Source organism: Maniola hyperantus, chromosome 21 (assembly GCF_902806685.2).
Source record: "Maniola hyperantus chromosome 21, iAphHyp1.2, whole genome shotgun sequence".
In the NCBI taxonomy this organism is placed as follows: Eukaryota; Metazoa; Arthropoda; class Insecta; order Lepidoptera; family Nymphalidae; genus Maniola; species Maniola hyperantus.
This window is the reverse complement of record NC_048556.1, coordinates 5621114-5639785: the sequence shown is the minus strand read 5'-3', so window position 1 is coordinate 5639785 and position 18672 is coordinate 5621114. Positions and strand designations below refer to the sequence as shown.

The following is an 18672-nucleotide window of genomic DNA, read 5'->3' as shown; positions in this document are numbered from 1 at the left end:
TTGATGCCCGCGACTTAGTCCGCGTGTATTTGCGTTTTTAAAAATCCCGTGAGAACTCTGTTTTTCCGGTATAAAATTAGCCTATATCCGTCTACAAGAGACCTATGTCTAGCAGTGGACGTCTATCGGTTGATGATGATATCCGTCTACGTATGAAAGCTATCTCTGTGCCAAATCGATGGTGCCTGCGATAGGAGCTATTAACAGTCTTGGCATATTCGATTATTATGATTAACGATTAAAAAGTAAATAGCGATCAACTTTTTAATCGTTAATCAGATTAACTTTTTGCCAACATTGACTATAAATATAATCTGATGTGTCCGCAGAACACCGCTCCGCATCAGTGGACAAGCAGCCTTATATAAAAATAAATAAATGAAAAACAATAAATAATTTAGAATCTTATATTTAAACTGACGAAATCAAACCTGTTAGCTTCAACAGCATTAGGAAACTGCGATACAGAATTATTATACATATCCGCTGTACTTAAGTCATTACAATATTATTATGTCATAAACTTCCTAAATTAATAGGAAACACAATTTACAGGTTTGCCAGCCGAACATTCATATATTACATCTTACGTCACTTAATTACTTATATTTTACGGGGCCAGTGTTACTTATTCTCGAAGGGGGTGACGCAGTATAAAGGGATTCCCTTCGGGAATTCAGGTATGGTTGTACCTACTCCTTGTTATAATAATACGTGATGTAATAAATGAATGATCTAAACAGCCGTACTCAGAGTCGCTAATCGTTACTTAAGATTGAGTTAAAACGAGACAGATTTATGTGAGAGATATAGCTCTGTCTCGTTTTAATTAAACTTAAGTAACGATTAAGCGACTCTGAGTACGGCTGTAGAATATTAAACAAAATGAAAATATTAAATATTCACTTTTTATTCTGTCAATACAATATTAAATTCTCTGTTCACATTATAAAATCTGAATATTTTAATCATCACATTATAAATACTCATGTGTGTTGGGGCTTAGTGAGATGACGTCATAATAACTCTTGCTTGAATTGTTAACCTAAAAGTTCGATTGTAATTTGTAGCACATGATTAATGATTAAGTAATCGCCTACTATAATAATAATAATAATAATATTATCTTTAACAATTCTTTTGCGATTGATATAAATAGGAGCTACTCATCTATACCTCCAAAAACTTTTAACTGAGTAATAATATGCAAAATAATATAATTAAAATATAAAGTATTATTAAAATCAATTGATATTTCTTGATCTTGATAGCCAAGACAAGTCCTATATATAGAACCCATCTTGATGAGTTCAACTGTTAACTCTCACACAGTAGGTACACTTTATAACACAGATTATCTCAGTGATTTATAACAACCATGTTGTAAACCTCTCTAGAATAAATAATATGTTCCTTGTAAACTGTACTTCAAGATATTTGCAATTCGCCATTTCTTGCAGTAAACAGATGATTAATTGTCATTAAGTAAAATTGTTTCTAATAAATAAAAAAGTAAATCTTCTAAATTATTTATTCTCTAATAAATAATTAATTAACTAACCGATATACACATAACACAATACATAAAATATATTATTATTAGAAACTTTCAAAGGATCAAATCCGTCAATCCCTTCCTGGCTACAACGGTGTGGTCTCATTTCTCATCACAGTAGGTATTCTACAAAAAATTACCTGTTTAAGTAATTAAATTAGTTAATTTTGTGTCATTAAACTTTTAACCCGCAAACTATTTTAGTGCTGAATTCAATGAAATTTGTCATCAAAAGCAGCTCGGAAGATTTTGTTGTTTGTAACAAAAAAACTATAAGACTTCCTATTTCTTTGAAATACCTAATAAAGACATTATAGTTCGCGACAGGTCGACATGACAATTGGGGCGGGGACGCCGCGCACTCCCGCACAGCGCCCGGGCTATCCCGTTGCGGGAGAACGCAGGGGCTGTATGGGTGTGCGGGGCGTCCCGCCATCTACGATTGCCATGTTGACCTATCGCGAACTATAGGTATATCGCTTTTCTAAGTATAATGCGTCCGAACTAGAAGGTCATTGTCGCAGAGGATCAATTATTATTGAATAATCTATGAATAGTTTTAGAGCTGCACCCCAAATATGATGTAGTAATTGTCACCTGCACCCTGTGCACACATAAATGTGACGCCATGGCACAGCCTTGCCTGTGCAGTGTGCAGAGTAAAATAAGCATGCCTCAGATTTGCCCATGTAACAAAATGTTTGGTCAAAAAAATTGAAACTATTTAGGGGCTATTTAAGTCAGTCATCTCACTTCCTCTCGAGCAATCACTATGCCTTCTCCTCCTTTTCCCTATTATACCGTTCTAGTTCTTTGAGGAACTGTCCTTTAGGTTTCATGACGTTGGGTCGGTCGCCGCGGCACTTGGGACAGAACCACCTGCCCTTGGGCTTGGTGGTTAGCGAGACGCAGGAGAAGTGGAACCATTCTATAGGACAGAGGTCGTTGTCGCAGAGGATCATCTCGCCGAATGAGATCTGGTCGCACAGGCAGTAGCGCGGCTCGTCGGGGTCGATCGCGTCCGCTTCCTCGGGCGGGGTTTCCGAGCGCTGCGCTGTTTGGCGCGCTTTGCGTTTTTTCTTTTTACCCATGCCTGTAAATAAAATTATGTGTCATAAAGTGTTGATTTTGAGAGAACAGAACCAAGCCAAAATGTAAGAAGGATAGATTTATTCACTGTAGTGTACCAAGAAAGGGATGGCAATAAAGGAATATTGGCCATCACATGATCAAAAAGTCAAATTATAGCATTTTAAAAATAAATTACATAATAAATGATATTAAACAAAAAGTAAACATATGACATTTTGAAAAATTGTATAGTAAATATAAGTAACTATTCACATAATATTTACTTATATTTACTTTACAATTTTCCACTCCACTCACACACTGAGGGTTCCATACTCGGGTATTTTTTTCGACATTGTGCATGATAAACCAAAAACTATAATGCATAAAAATAAATACAAATCTGTTTTAGAATATACAGGTAAAGCCCCTTCATATGATACCCCACTTGGTACAGTTACTTTGAAAATTAAAAATACTAATTATTTGTTCATTAACACATTTTTTGTGTGATGTAACTGCAAATCCACGGTTTTCAGTTTTATTCCTTTACTTGTGCTATGGCTATAAGACCTACCTACCAAATTTCATGATTTTAGGTCAAAGGGAAGTACCCTATAGGTTTTCTTGACAGACACGACAGACAGACGAACAGACAGACAGACAGACAGACAGACAAAGAAGTGATCCTAAAGGGGTTTCTTTTGAGGTACGGAACCCTAAAAAAAAATAATAATAATAATAACACACAAGCCGGGCACAGTCGAGGGTGTTTTTGGTGGACATCACCATTCCGTATGACAAGAACCTCGTGAGAGCTGAGACGGAGAAAAAGCGCAAGTATCTCGATCTGGCTCACGAGGTTTCCGACATGTGGCATGTGGAGTCCACTGAAATCATCCCAATCGTCATATCTGCGAATGGGTTGATCCCAGTCAGCCTCGCTCACCATCTGAGGCGACTGGGGTTCCGTGGCAGTTCGCTCGCAGCCAAGATGCAAAAAGCGGTCTTGCTGGACCGACACGACTAGGATAGTCCGCCGATTTCTTCACCTGTCGCCCTGACCCTCGGCCGTTTGGTCTCCCCTGCCGGGGTGTAATCCTCCGCCCGGTACAAATATGTATGTATATAATGTTTATGTAGGTTTATTTATTTTTGTGTATGTAAGTATATTATAACTCTTTTGGCTTTTATATGTATCTATTTTGTACACGGGCGTGAGAGTAGATATATCGAGATAATAATAATAATAAATACACTTTATTTGCACAATCACAAGAAGGATTACATTACATTAAGTAAATAATGTAGTATACCTTTCTTGTGTTGCGTGTTGTGCGTATGTCGCTCGCTGTCGCGCTCGCTGGAGTCCGCGCCGTCGGTCGCCGCGCCTGCTGTTGTGCGCGAGCGCCGCGCGCGCTTCGACCACCGCTCACCTAGGCAATAAACACGTGTCTGAAACTATAGTCTATATACCCCTATCTATCGTGGGGTGGTGGATGGAGAAAAGCGCAAAATCTGCTTACAATTTAATAACAACCAACAAAATTGTTGAAGAGGAAAATTAGAAAATCTCAATTAGAAAATTTCAGTAAAATGGATGGAAATGATGCTTGCTACCTGAGCAAAGAACTATATCAAAGAACATTGGAGCAGTAATGATTTACATGGCAAATAAAGTAATAATTGACTAATAAATAATTGACTAATTGACAATTGCGACTTGTAAATGTTTTTGAATAAAAATTCTTTCTATTTCTATAAAGTGAGCCTGATATACCTCCTGTAGAAATAAATATGCATTATAATTTTATGATTAGATTCTAATCAACTAGCAATAACGCGCGAGGCACACGTCACTCTGGCCCCCACCCACTTTCTTCGCAGGTTGTTACTCGTTTTAAATATGAATCACCATCCATGATAGCTTCGCATTAATTGATGCGGATGAGCACCTCTAGTTGTTATTACTAAGATCTGATAAATAATAATTGTAAAACCTAAGAGTCAAAAAACCTATTTGTTAAGTTGTATGCAGAACTATTTGGGAACCTACCATAATATTATCATCCCAAGAACAACTCCTGCAATGTGACTAATGGGAAGGGGTAAGAATCCTCAACAATGAGGAATACGATGCAGAGAAAAAAAGTAAACCTGATATCTTTACCTCCAGATTTATCCTTTTCTGTCTTTTCCTTTTCCTTCTCGATGGGTCTCTCTGGTGGTGGAGGAGGAGGAGGCACATGCTGTGGTTGCACTGGCTGTGTGACAGGTTCCTTCTCCACTGCACGAGCCTCGGGCACTTGGGGTGGAGACGCTTCTTTTGTTGCACCATTAGTGTTTACTTCCAGACAGGAAACTAAAAGAAACAAAATGTTTATTTATTCAAAACAATAAAAGAAGTGGACTACAGAGCAAAGAGCTGTAAAGAGCAAATAAACACTTATCATCATCATCAGCCTGTTCATCAGACTACTGTTTGACATAGGGCCTTCCCTAAAGAGCGCCGTTACACCCAGTCCTCAACTTCCCGCCAGCAAACAAAATAATTTTTTTGTCATTCCATCATGCTGGAGGGTGTCCCACACTATGCTTGTTTATACACTGTCTCCTATCAGGGATTTTTCAGCTCCAATGGCCATCGCCTCTGCGACAGGCATGACCTGCCCACTACCACTTCAGCTTGCTAATAGTTTGGGCTATGTTAGTGACCTTGGTTCTCCTATGTATCTCCTAAACACTCAAAACAAAATAGCTACATCACTCAGTATTCCAATGGAGCTTATTATTTTGCATGGAATAAATATATCTGAGTCTTATGGAAGCTGTCATAACACTTACCGAGTTTCTTATGATCGCCATCTAGTGAACGTTGCTTATTGTCGATAAGATCTTGCAGGAGCTGTACCACTTGCAGTTTTTCATCGCCTATCTCTTGTGCAGCTACTAGAGCAGTTTGCAAGCGTATTGCCGCCCTTCCGCGACGACGCTCTTCCGTGTTACTCCCTATGCATACTGCCAAGTGTGTTTCAGCATCTCGGAGGCATTCTGTATCAAAAAGAGAAAAAAAAAAACTTTAATTAAGATACTTTTTAATATTAAAATTTTGTTAATTATCAATTTATGTGAGAATAATATGAAGATAAACTAAAAAAAACATTACATTTTTTGTACATAAACAGTGAAAAAAGTTGTTATACATTTTCATAACACTGAATGAAATCATGCACAATATGAAGCCATGATAAAATCGATGTAGGATTACTTCGAATTTGTCCATAAAGCCGTTCTAAAGTCACGCTTGGGACAAAAAATGCGTATAAAATGGCCAAATGAGCGAATGTCAACACAACAAATTAACATGATTTCATAGTTTGTGCGAGATAGAATTTACTTGGAAAGGTGTGTAGTTGTAAAATATAAGTTACAAATGTTAGATGTTGTTCATATTACCTCTATAAGTCACGTCTAATTCTCGCATACGCGATAAATGTCTTTGCAGGTCATTGGGCAGATTTTCCACGCAATCCAAGTAATTTTCAACGTAAGTGGCCGAAAGCAAAGCTTCCGTCGAAGTTTGGTTCAACATGGTTATAGATTTTACACAGGTTTCATTATAGTTTAATTGAGAAATGATATTTAATTTACTTTCAAAGCGAATAACAAGTTATTACAATTTCAATTTTCAAGCCGTCAACAAAAGTCAAAACTATACAGTGTTGCCAACTGCGTTACAAAAAATGCACTAGAACAATCTCAAAAATGCAAAGATGTTATATTTTGTTAAAAAAGAGCTAAATGGTGGAAACCATAATAAAACTACTGGTTTTGTGCGGGTACCAAATCATAATTATCATGGAAAATGTTGGCAAATTTAAAAAAAATGTAAGTCATGTTTATAAGATAATAACATATTTAAGGTCATGTAGAAATATATTAACTAGAAATTTAAAACGTATCAACTTAAAATTTTTTGCTTCACACTAGGCACTAAAGTTAAATTCAAAGTACTAAAATATCAAAACAATGCACTGGATCTGGTAGGTCTAAAGCACTAAGTTGGCAACATTATAAAAAGGTTTACAAATTACCACAAACTAGGTACAAACTATGTTGAAAATCTTAGAGCATAAACTATGGAACTCATTCCAACAAATTCCAAATCCACATTAAGTATCACAGTCGAGATGGGTAACATTGTTATATATGCGACATAATATGGGTCTGTAATATAGACCCAATGACCCATATTAATATTATTATGGATCTATTCACAGATCATAACATAATATTTTAAGCTAAGCATTCCTTGCTCCATTGGGCTATTCAAGCCCGGTAAGGCGTAGAAAATTTAAAATCACATTGATATGGCGGATGATACTTTAAAAAAGTTAAAATGCCTGGTGCCAACTGCCAAGAGTCAAAACTGGCTTTCAATTTTCAGCCGAGTGCAGACATAAGAAGAACCAACGAAGATTAATAATAATAATATCCTCCCGAGTCCCCGACCGAATTTCGGCCACGGCGGCCAATCTCCATACAGATCAACCAACTGCGCAGGAGTAACAGTGCGACAAGGCTATCTTGGCGTGTGGCGAAAATGAACTACAAAGTCGCCTTTGTTTTTGTTTGAACATTCTAAGCCTTTGTTCAAGCTTTGTTCTCCAACAGCGCCCCCCTGTCAATGTCATTCAAGTGCCAAGAGAGCCTTGTCGCACTGTATAATAGTGCACAAGAGTGTGCGCAAAAACTCTCTATTCCCTCACTCTCATAGCCCGTTGTGATGGGAATCCGACATGACCGGTGAAAGATCAGGCGACGTAACGACGGTTTAACGTGCTCTCCGAGGCACGGGGTGAAGCACTGAAGAACTACATAAATCCGGCCTAGTTTGAATTGAAAATTTCTTAACAGAAAAATCCAATACCTAACTATTTTTGGCCCGACCCGGGAATCGAACTTAGGTTCTCGTCATCTGCAGTCGAACATGCTAACCACATAACTTGGTCCACCAACGAGGCAGTTTGATATAATATGCTTATCACTGGTACACTGGGCAACAAATAAACCGGGCCAACCGCTACCTTGTATTATTTTGTAACTCTGATTCGATATTTTCAAATAGTAGGTACAACTTATAAGAGCTATCAAAGTTATACCTACAGAAACTGTGTTGATGTGTTGAAAGTGAAACTGTCATGATGATTAAAATGAATGGAAACGAGAGCAATTGCAGTTGCATCGCATCACCCCTCCTCACCTCATCTCCTCTGGTCCCATCCGTTGCGCGTGCGTTGCGGTGCGGCGCCGAAAGACGTCGTAACGGGTAACTATATCCTACATCATGTAGCAGGGTGAGCATATTATAGTAATTTCTATGTAGGATGACGCGCATCGCCGACGCAACGCATCGTGTGGATTCTTCATTTTAAAACATCTTTGATAGCGCACTTATGAATCGTAGTGGTAATTGCATGGCAGGTCATCACACTGAATGCGCGCGTACTCGTGTAGATTTGTTCTACAAAGAATTGCATGAAGCCCTTTAAACTGAGAGCGCGCCTCCTGCATACCTACGGATTTCAGTGTGAACGTCTTCATGGCGTATGTTACACAATAAAATCGTTTCGCGATTTTGGTATCGCAGGATTTCAAGAACATCCAAATATATTCCCTTTCTCTCTAACTAAGCGTAAAGCTTGTGCTAGAAGTGGGTACGACAATAGGGCAACGGGTGGGGTTTGAACCGCTGACCTTTTGAATTTCAGTCCGCCCCTTAACCGTTGAGCTATTGAGGCTATATTATTATAGTTACATGAAACATTACGATTAGAGCTCATTTATAAGATGACATCACTGTTCTAGAAGTTAGAGCTACATAATACATTTGCACGGAAAAGATTTTCAAATATTAATTTATTGACGAATTTAAGAACAATAGAGAGGGAGCCCGTGACGTTATTTATAAAAGCTCTCTCTCTGAAAGTTAAAAGTTTCTCTGTGAATTTTGGATCATGGTGACTTTGGCAGATAACAGGTAGGTAATAAAGACGTATAAAATCTTTCATCAAAGTATAGCTGAGTCAATTTTTTAAATATTTTCTTCGGAATAGTATTAGAAATCCAATCATGCGTTGCCAGACACTTTAGTATCGTGGCAAGTCCCTGCCCAAGACATATTAAAGTTTAAGGTTTTGGGGACAACGCGCGGAGAAACTTTCAGCTTTTATAAAATAACAAAGGTCTGGCTCTCATGGGTCCACACAGGGAAATCATATTTCACAATAATAACTGCCATCTGAGGCCAAGTCGACCACCTACTTGCAATTCGCCCACATCACAATTTTGCCATAAACATTAAAGTGCCACAGTTCGCTTTATAATCTCGCACAAACTGGCACGTATAATATTTAAAAAGAAGTATTTTGAATGTATTTTGACAGACGTTATTATTAAATTTTAGTGTGAGTTTGTTATTATTCGTTTCAGCTTTAGTAACGTGAATTTATTCGGTTTTTGTGCGAAATTTTAGTGACATTTGTGTTTTGTAGTGCAATGTCGTCCACACTCATATTTGTTGGTCTGCCGGAGGATTCCAAGAGCTCTATAACAAAGTAAGTTTGTAAAAGTTGGAACCTCTTACTTTCCTCTTTTCAGAATAATTAATGAATAGTTGTATTATAATTTATTTGTTATAAGTAGGATAACTACTGAGCCGGGTCTCCTCTCTGAGTGAGAAGGGTTTAGGCCATAGTCTGCCACGCTGACCTTATGCGGATTGGCAAGATTGCGCACTAGGTAGGTACGCGTTTCTCTGAGAGGAGACCCGGCTCAGTAGTGGGATGGTAATAGGTTGATCATGATGAAGTAGGATAAGTCCATGGCTATAGGCGAGAAGGCCCTACTTGATTTAAGGTGCAGGAAAACATCGTGAGAAAACCTTTGACATGCCTGAGAATTCTTTCATCTTTAAAAAGGCAAATTATTCCAGATGGACATAGGCTTAGATACATAATGTTGTTCAACCGGGGCGAAGTCGGGGCGGGTGACGAGTAATAGTAGGTAGGTAGGTACCTAAAATCTACAGTGAAGAAATAAGCTTTAATTTTTATCAGACTACTTAGCAGGTACAGTACGCTGCAGAAAGTAATGTGCATCGGCCCTTAGAATGACATTTCGGCTTTGTAGAGTGTTGTCTCTGTCACTCATACCTATATGACGTTTTGTCAGTCTCAACGAAAGAGACAACGCTCTACAAACCTGCTATCTCCTTCTAAAGGTCCATGTACATTACTTTCTTACAGCTTAGCTGTAGACATGTGCTACATTTACCTACCTAAGTAGGAGCTTTGTTCTGGGGCCTCATCTTCACTTTCCAAGCAAAATTTTATTTAAAATTTCTACTTAAAACTAAAAGGTATAAAACTTTTAAGTAATAAGTTTACGCAAGAAACGCCAATATGGAAATGACATTGAAGCGAGAGTTTTTGCACACGGCGACCTTTGCACGTGCTGAAACGCGCTTAATTCTGCATTCCCACCTACGCTTACGAAATCATTATATGCAGCGTTTGTGAGACATGACTCATACCGCATGCGAGACTGCGCGCGTAAATGTGCTGTGAAAGCAAAGGCTCTATAGGAGACAAAAGTGTTGGCCGACCGACTTTATCATAATCATCAGTCATCATCATTATTATCAACCGATAGACGTCTACTTCTGGATATAGCTCTCTAGTGAGGACTTGCACACGTCACGGTATTGCACCGCCTGAAACCAGCGCCTCCCTGCGACTCGTTTGATGAAGTCTGTCCAGATACTTAGTGGGTGGGCTATCCAACACCGCGCTTTCCGATGTGAGGTCGCCATACTAGCACCTATGAGACCTCAACGTCTATCGGTTTCGAACTATGTGCCCTGCCCATACAACTGCTGCAACTTCAACTTCGCAACGCACTGAACTGTCGGTTATTCTGGTTCACCTACGGATCTCGTTCCTCATTTGATTACGTAGAACTCCAAACATCTCTCCATCGTCCGATTTGAGCTTTCTTATGAGTCCTATAGTAGAAACCACACTGCTCAAACCAGCAGGCGGAAATCCGCAGGCATATTCTACAATACTTAGGTAGTTTTTCTCGCACGCACGGCTGCAAAATTATTTGCGTGCCTTTGAATCCCTCACTACGCTTGGGACGAGCGAAGCGAGTGCTTAAAAAATAGAATCTTAGAATATCTCGCGCCATATAACAACTTTGCGCTTCATATCCTATCTATACAAAAAAAAAAATGAATCGCCGAAATGTATGTACGCGCATGAGTTCCAAACAACTGCACCAAATTGTTTTTTTTTGTGTTTGTAAATTGTCAAGACTTAGATACAATGAAAGATTTTTTTTGGAAAATCCACGGGAACACAGCTAGAAGACAACAGCTACTTAGTAATAAATTACAAGGTGAAGGTATTATTTCAACCTAATTTACGAGTAACGACGCCTAGAGAATAATATAGAAACCCAAGGGTACCCAAAGATATATTTAATTAAACTAAAACTAATAATTTAAATTACAAGAGCATTTAAGTCTGGCGCCAGGCTACCTTCATCATCTAGGATGTGGTCTTAAGTCTAATTGAACGTGTGGGCTGCACCAGATTTATTTGTACTTGCAACTGGTGCTGGTGGGTGGTAGGCGGGCCCGCTACCTTGACTCGCCCGGATAAGGAATACGATGTTGTTATGTTTTTGTTTAAATTGGGCATTGTCTCGTTTGTACTAATATAGTAATTGCTGGACCCGTAGTTGTCTATTTGTTCTAGTTAAGATTACGTAATAGAGATTTAACTAAAAATAGACTGTTCAAATAGCTAGGCTTCGCTTTTCATTTAAGTATTACCTTGGTATAAGATATTTGCTATTTGTGCCTCACTGTTTGCGGAGGCATACTCCATGTAAAAACTACAGAAATCTACATAATATATAAAAAAATTGTATTAAAAAAACGAAAGAGTTCGACTTTCGTGAGTATAAGTGGTATAAGTGAGATGTTTATCCGATTTGAAAATTCCTTTCACCATTTGAAAGGTATATAGTTACAGACTAGTCTGTATTTCAGATGGACATAAGATGGCGGGCCACTAGTACCTACGCAATAAACAGACTGTAGTTTATTATACCGACATCCACTGCTGGACATACTCTAGGTCTCTCTAGTAGGGATTTCTGTATCAGTTATTTGAATGTATGTTTATTAGTATATTACACACCACCTGCAGTCTAATTTTCCTTATACTTTCCAATCTTTAAGGTTAGGTTAGGCCTGGTAGAGATCGCTAATTAGTAATAAGGCCGCCTTTTGTATCTTCCTTCTGTCTGTGTTTTTTATTCTTTAATGTAATCCTTCTTGTGGTTGTGCAAATAAAGTGTATTTATTATTATTATTATTTTTTCTAAAGACTAGAGGTTACTGACTTTAATCCTAGCCTTATTTAAAGTTAAATCAGTGTTATTAGATAATTCCGTGATCCGTTATAAGTAAACTAGGCCACGTAATAGGATTACTGGGAGCTCAGACGTGACAGGAGTGTAACTGGATAGATTTCCGGGAAGCCTTGCAGTCTTAAGGTTCGTACGCACCTGAGCGGCGCGGCGCGGCGCTTCAGTCCGACTGCAGAACGCGTCACCTCAGGCCGCTCGACGGTGCCTACCGCACTATAACTTCAGTACGCGGCACCTCGCGTCACTTGCGCGTCACTTTTATACCCGTTCGCGTACGAGCGCGAAGCGCCGTGCCGCGCCGCTGGGTATGTCGCACTAGCGTCACTGCACTGCGCGTCGCTTCGCTGCGCTTCAAAATATTCTCTCCAGCCATGCCGCGCGGCAACGCGCGGTGAAGCGCTGTGCAGCGCCGCTCTAGTGCGATATGCGCCATACAAAATGATAGAAATGATATTTTGACGCTCTGTGCCGCGACGTGCAGCTCGCTGAAGCGCCGCGCCGCGCCGCTCAGGTGCGTACGAACCTTTAACCGGCGACTGAGGGCTGGGGGCAAACGCATAAATCCGCCTTGAAAACAATACTGATTGCAGGGGCGCGGCGCCGGCTTACAGCTCTTTTTAATTACGCAGTCAGCAGAAGCAGAGAATTTTTTAAAGGGAAGTTTTAAAGCGTCGTTTCCCACCGGTAACTTGACATTGCTAGTAGGTATCTACCTACTACTACCTAGTACGTACTACCTACATATACTTACACCATTTTTAGGGTTCCGTACCTCAAAAAGAAACACGGAACCCTTATAGGATCACTTTGTTGTCTGTTGTCTGTCTGTCAAGAAACCTATAGGGTCCCGTTGACCTAGAATCATGAAATTTGGCAGGAAGGTAGGTCTTATTGCAGATATGAGGGAATAAATCTGAAAACCGTGAATCTGTGCCATGCCGTGAAATTTCGCCGTGCGGGATTTCGCCGAAATCGCAAGTTACGACCGTCAGTTCGCTTCATGAAAAAGATCGCTGACCTTGTACCTACTTGCGCAGTTGACTATATTTTATCCATCTATTATATAGAAATATTGGGAACGCGCCGTAAGAAAAACTGAAGTGTAGTGAAAGCTTTACGTTGACGAGAGAGAAGGTTATTATCAGGAAGCTTTAAAGTTCAAAGCCGGCGTCTGTGGGTGCCTGTGGTGGGTGCGAGCTGCAATGAAGTGCGAATAAATTCGCAAACAATGCAGATTGCAGCGAAGAGACGCGGACGCGGCGGGGAGTGCTACAATACTTTTAATTAAAATAAACTAGTCCATTATATTGAAATAATGCTTCGTTACGACCATTGAAGATACTTTAGAGACGTAAATATGGTGGGTATGCAATAATTCCCACAGAGCTGACTTAATATTGATGGAGACCTTGGGCACGCCAATGTAATTCCTTCAACTTTTAGAATCACTATATCTGAAGAATGGTGATTCTTAGAATAAAAAGCATAAGACAATTTTTGTAGATAATTTTATGTTCTACAATTTTTGTCTCATCTATTTTTTGATAAAACTTACCGTTTACGAGAAAGCTACAAGAAACCAAAAATTTTAACCTTTGACATTGAATAACTTTTTAGCAGACATGGAATCGATGGGGTCTTTTGATGTTTTATTTGTAAAAGTGTACCCAAGGTCTCCATCAATATTTAGCTCTGTGGGATTTTTTGTTAGTTGAAATGTCTATTTCGACCGGGCTACTATTTTATTGATCTATAGCACGGTCTATAGTAAGTAGGTATACAGTACAAATATATAAGCGATATCGTTCTCAAACTAATGTTTCGACGACAATAAAACGATCATTAGCACATCAATACACACGTAACATATCGTTTAGAATGATTAAAAGCTTATAAGAGTCACGCACGTTCGCCGCAAACAATGGCCGCTGCGGCGCTCCCTCGCGGAAGCTGCGCTATTACATGCTCCGCTACTCCTGTGCTCGTCTGCCGCCCTGGTATTTTGGGCGAGGTATTTGGTATAATTATGAGCTATTTTCGACAACATTTATTAATAATTGCGGATCTTTAAAACATTCTTAGTAACATAAAGTAAAGTATTAGTAAATTAGCTTTAGGAAATGTATGATAATTCTGTGGTTGCCTATAATAAGCTTGTCATTTTGTGAATGTACTTATTTTAAATAGTTAAAATTGTTTTTGTGACTGTTTTTGTGAATGACTAAGCTGTTGGTAAACCCAATAAAGAAAATAAGAAGTATAATATATAATATAATAAAAAACACTAGAAATATTACAAAGATGTTTATTTTAAGCTTTACGACTTTTCCGAGATAGCTTACTTGCGTGTGATTTCTGTATTTTACTCGTATAAATTAGAAACCAGGTTTTGACACAGGTGTGATGCCCCACTGACATCCCTGTGACTTATACGTACTGTGGCCTGACCACTTTTCAACTGGCGACATATCTCGGTCAATCCATTTAGGCCTGGGCAGACAAAACGGTACAGGTGGTCGGTCACACAGACCGCGTAAGCGATTTGTAAGGTGGTATCGCTGGCCTCCTACGGCTATATGTAAAAAAGTAAGACTGCAAAGAGTAATTTGAGTTTTAAAAGCCAAAAACGTGGGAATTTTCAAAAACGTTTCTAAGTCAAAGTCAAAGTCAAATGATTTATTCAAAATAGGTAATAAATTACTCTTATTGATTGTCTGGTATAGTGTTAGATTTGTAAGATAATATAGTGGTGATAATTATAACGCAAACTTAAAACTAAAGCTACGAGGGTTCCAAACGCGCCCAGGTCTGAGAAGAGCCCACAACAAACTCAGCCGGGTATTCTTTTTATTATCACCACTTTACAAAATTATTGAAACTTATTAGAACTATCACAAAGTCGTTAAGCAACTCATTCCCAAGCTTCCTTATCATTTAAATAATCCTTTACATTGTAATAGGATTTTTCAATTAGTTTACGTTTTATGAAAACTTTGAACTTGTTGAGAGACATCTCCAATATGTCTTCTGGAAGCTTATTATAGAAACGTATGGAATTACGAGCAAATGAATTGCTAACTTTACTGAGCCTAGAGGCGGGAATTACAAGTTTATTTTTATTTCTAGTATTTATATTATGACAGTCACTTTTTTTTTTAAATTTATTTATGTTTTTATGTACGTACAGTAAATTTTCAAAAATATATTGATTATGCACTGTCATAATTTTAACTTCCCTAAATTTAGTTCTCAGCGACTCTCGTGGCCCCATACTGTATATGGCTCGAACAGCCCTTTTCTGCAGCACAAAAATAGAATTAATATCAGCAGCATTACCCCATAATAATATACCATATGACATAATGCTGTGAAAGTAACTAAAATATACTAGTCTCGCAGTTTCTATGTCTGTCAACTGGCGAATCTTTTTTACCGCATACGCGGCAGAAAATATATTTCTAAAAAATAATGCTACGTAGGGCCAAGTTTTTTAGATAGTTTTAAGCTTGGTCCTAAGAATTCTTTTTTAGAAAATCTGTTTCTGAAAATTCTTACGTTTTTTGGCGATATACACCGATATCCCAGTTAACTGCATTTCCGTAGTAAACAAGGAACCCTTATAGTTTTACCATGTCCGTCTGTCGGTCCGTCCGTCCGTTCGTCCACGACTTAGCTCGCAGACTATTAGTACTTGAAAGCTGTACTAATTTAAAATTTCTAGGATCCGCGTTGGACTCGTTGCCATCGCTTGTTCTGTCTATCCACGTCTTTACAGTCTGGATTTATTTTTTTGTGCAATTTTTTATAGGAAATCCGCTAAAGGAAGTAAGTTTTTCTGAAATAGAGGATTCAATGTACTTACTGTAATGTCTTGTAAACTTTCTGTTCGGAAAATGGGAGTTTATAGTTCGTTTATCTGTGCGTAACATCAGTTTTCTTGATGTCAAATAAATACCCATCTTTTCAGTACCTGTTAATTAGATAGTTAATGACTGGTTCACATTATTTCTAGTCGCTGGATCCAGTATGTTCATCCTAGTACTAGACTGGAACAGCTACATAATTATGGCTTCATTTCTATTATACTCTATTTATCTGTCGAGTTCTGTGGCTGAACATTTATTAATCGTACAGGATCTTTCTTATTTTGTGATCTTGTGGCACTTGTGTCCAAACGCAAACATGGGCTCTATAATGCATTCAGTATTCAGTACTCCATATTGGAATTAAAGCGTAACCCAATGCTTCTTCTATTTTGCTCTATCAACACAGAGTTTGATTAAATCGCTGGACTTAATGCAACTGTACTAATGTAGACCGGCCATTATCTATGTGCTCGGATCTGTCAAGCGGATGGTTTCAAATCTTTTAATCTGGTTATGTTTAGACAAACGCGTTAATTAGCTTGTCAAAATAGAAAGTGTTGTTTCTACGTACCTAGTTGTTTTAACAGTAAATTCATCGATTTCAGATGGCTAAGCCGATTGCATTGTTGCTTCACTTGCTATAGTTAACAGTTGTAAAGGCTGTCGTGTCTTGAAGGATCGTGATTGTTCGTTCGCCCCATCTTGGTTACGATATCTGTTAATTAATGGTCTCGATAGAGTACCTACGTAGAGAAATTGATAGTGTCAATTAGAGAGTGCAGTTGATAGAGGGTTTGTGTTTATTTCGGGCTACAAATTGGTTCGATGAGTTATAAATTAAGTAAGTAATGTTTTATTAGTTACTTCCTAATTGTATTCCAGATAAGGCACTCTTTACAGTTCTATTCAATGGTAGTTCATATACCTACCTACAGGGTGACTGGTAAAACGTCACCATCCCATTGAGGGAATGTAGAGAAAGTTAAATGCTATCTATCAAATGACTCCTAAATACCTTTGCACATCAGTGGCTTATTTTTTGGGCTTACCCTTCTCATTCTGAGAAGAGTGTGGGCTGGCTATAGGTTGATCATGATGAAGTAGGTAGCTAATTACGGTAGGGTGTAGTTGAGGCTCTTAATATTTTTCTATTAACTATCTAAAGTCAAATATTTGAAAAATTTAATTGGCAGACCCTTCGTTACGAATAGGTGGACAGACCGCAGACCACCATTTAATTCATGGCACGAACTAAATAAGAACTCTTAGAGTGAGTTCTACAGAGCGCACTGTCTTAGCTTAGACTTAAGACACAGTTAAAACGAGACAGAGCTATATCTCTCACATAAATCTGTCTCGTTTTAACTCAATCTTAAGTCTGAGCAAAGTCAAAGTGCGCTCTATAGATCTCAGCCTAAATATAAGAGTATACTGGCATAAAACAGTACAGTTCGCGGCAGACGACCTTTAGAAAGAGATAGCGGTTTTGTCGAGCATTGACTTTGTCGTTGAGACCGACAAAACGTCACATAGGTATAAGTGACGGAGACAACGCTCTACAAAGTCTATGCACATTATTTTCTGCCGCGTACTAAGTAGATTATAAGAATATCTACTTCCTCTGACCGTTTGCGCCAGATTCTGCGCTCAGGTAAAATCCGCTGTTGACCCGTAAAAGTACAGAGAATAGCTTTTACCATTAATGAAAACGCAATCCCGCAGCCCGTAGGCGTTAGACGTACGAACATACATTAAAAGCAGCCCATGTAATGACTTACCATCTATGTAAAGCCGGCTTCACAATACAACGCTAAAGCTCGCGAAATTACGCAAACGAGGATGCGAGCTTTCAATGAAAATCTTTGAGGTTTTTCGTCGTGAGTTTCTCTCACTGAAGATGTTTGTCTATCTCGCTTGCGCAATTAGGTTTCCGTACTACAGTCGGTATTTTTTTGATATTTTGCAGGATAATTCAAAACTATGATACATAAAAATAAATAAAAATCAAATGATACCCCACAATATAGTTGACTTGAAAATACTACTTAGTTATAAGTTCATGACCACAATTTAATTTTTTTGTGTGTGATGTAACCACAAATTCACGGTTTTCAGATTTTTCCCCGAATGTCAGCTATAAGATCTACCTACCTGCCAAATTTGATGATTCTAAGTCAACGGGAAGAGGGTAGGTTTCTTGACAGACCGACAGACAAACAGACAGACAACAAAGTGATCCTATAAGGGTTCCGTTTTTCCTTTTGAGGTACGGAACCCTAAAAATTGACTATGCCAAAATTGTTTTCACAAAAAAAGATCCAGTACCCGTAGTATAAGATTTTACGTCTCACCAAACGTTACTAGAATTCGAGAATTGAAACACTTCCGCGTTATAGTAAACTGGACCTTAAATGCCTTGTTTTAAAGCTCAAGTTTGTCTACACATCTACAGCCAGCGCTCCAAGCGAAAACGTTGCGAAATTAAAATCAGTGGCATTGAATTTTTGACTTAAATTCAAGGCAGTTTAGGTCCATTTTACTTTGATGTTATTGTGTTTCGACTCTCGAATTCTAGCGACGTTTGGTGAGACGTAAAATCTTATACTACGGGTACTGTATCTCCTATGTTTTCTCTGAAAGCCCACGGCATTATTATCTTGACGGTATAACTTTTACCAA

General features: G+C 38.5%; 2 protein-coding genes across 5 annotated transcripts in view; one reads left to right on the top strand and one right to left on the bottom strand.

The window, feature by feature from the left end:
* Positions 1-673: 673 nt before the first annotated feature.
* Positions 674-6332, bottom strand: LOC117992416 (inhibitor of growth protein 1). The gene is made up of 5 exons (XM_034980104.2): positions 6083-6332; positions 5471-5677; positions 4797-4988; positions 3943-4062; positions 674-2648 (listed from the first exon to the last, which is right to left on the bottom strand). The coding sequence occupies exons 1-5, from the start codon at positions 6216-6218 to the stop codon at positions 2326-2328; spliced, it is 978 nt and encodes a 325-aa protein (XP_034835995.1). The 5' UTR covers positions 6219-6332; the 3' UTR covers positions 674-2325.
* Positions 6333-9005: 2673 nt separating this feature from the next.
* Positions 9006-18672, top strand: part of Jupiter (microtubule-associated protein Jupiter) — a 175964-nt gene continuing 166297 nt past the window's right edge. For all 4 annotated transcript variants that reach the window (XM_034980108.2, XM_034980109.2, XM_034980106.2 and 1 more), the window contains exon 1: positions 9006-9243. In XM_034980108.2, coding sequence (XP_034835999.1) covers positions 9185-9243 — 59 coding nt within the window. In that variant the 5' untranslated portion in view covers positions 9006-9184. The remainder of the gene's footprint in view (positions 9244-18672) is intronic.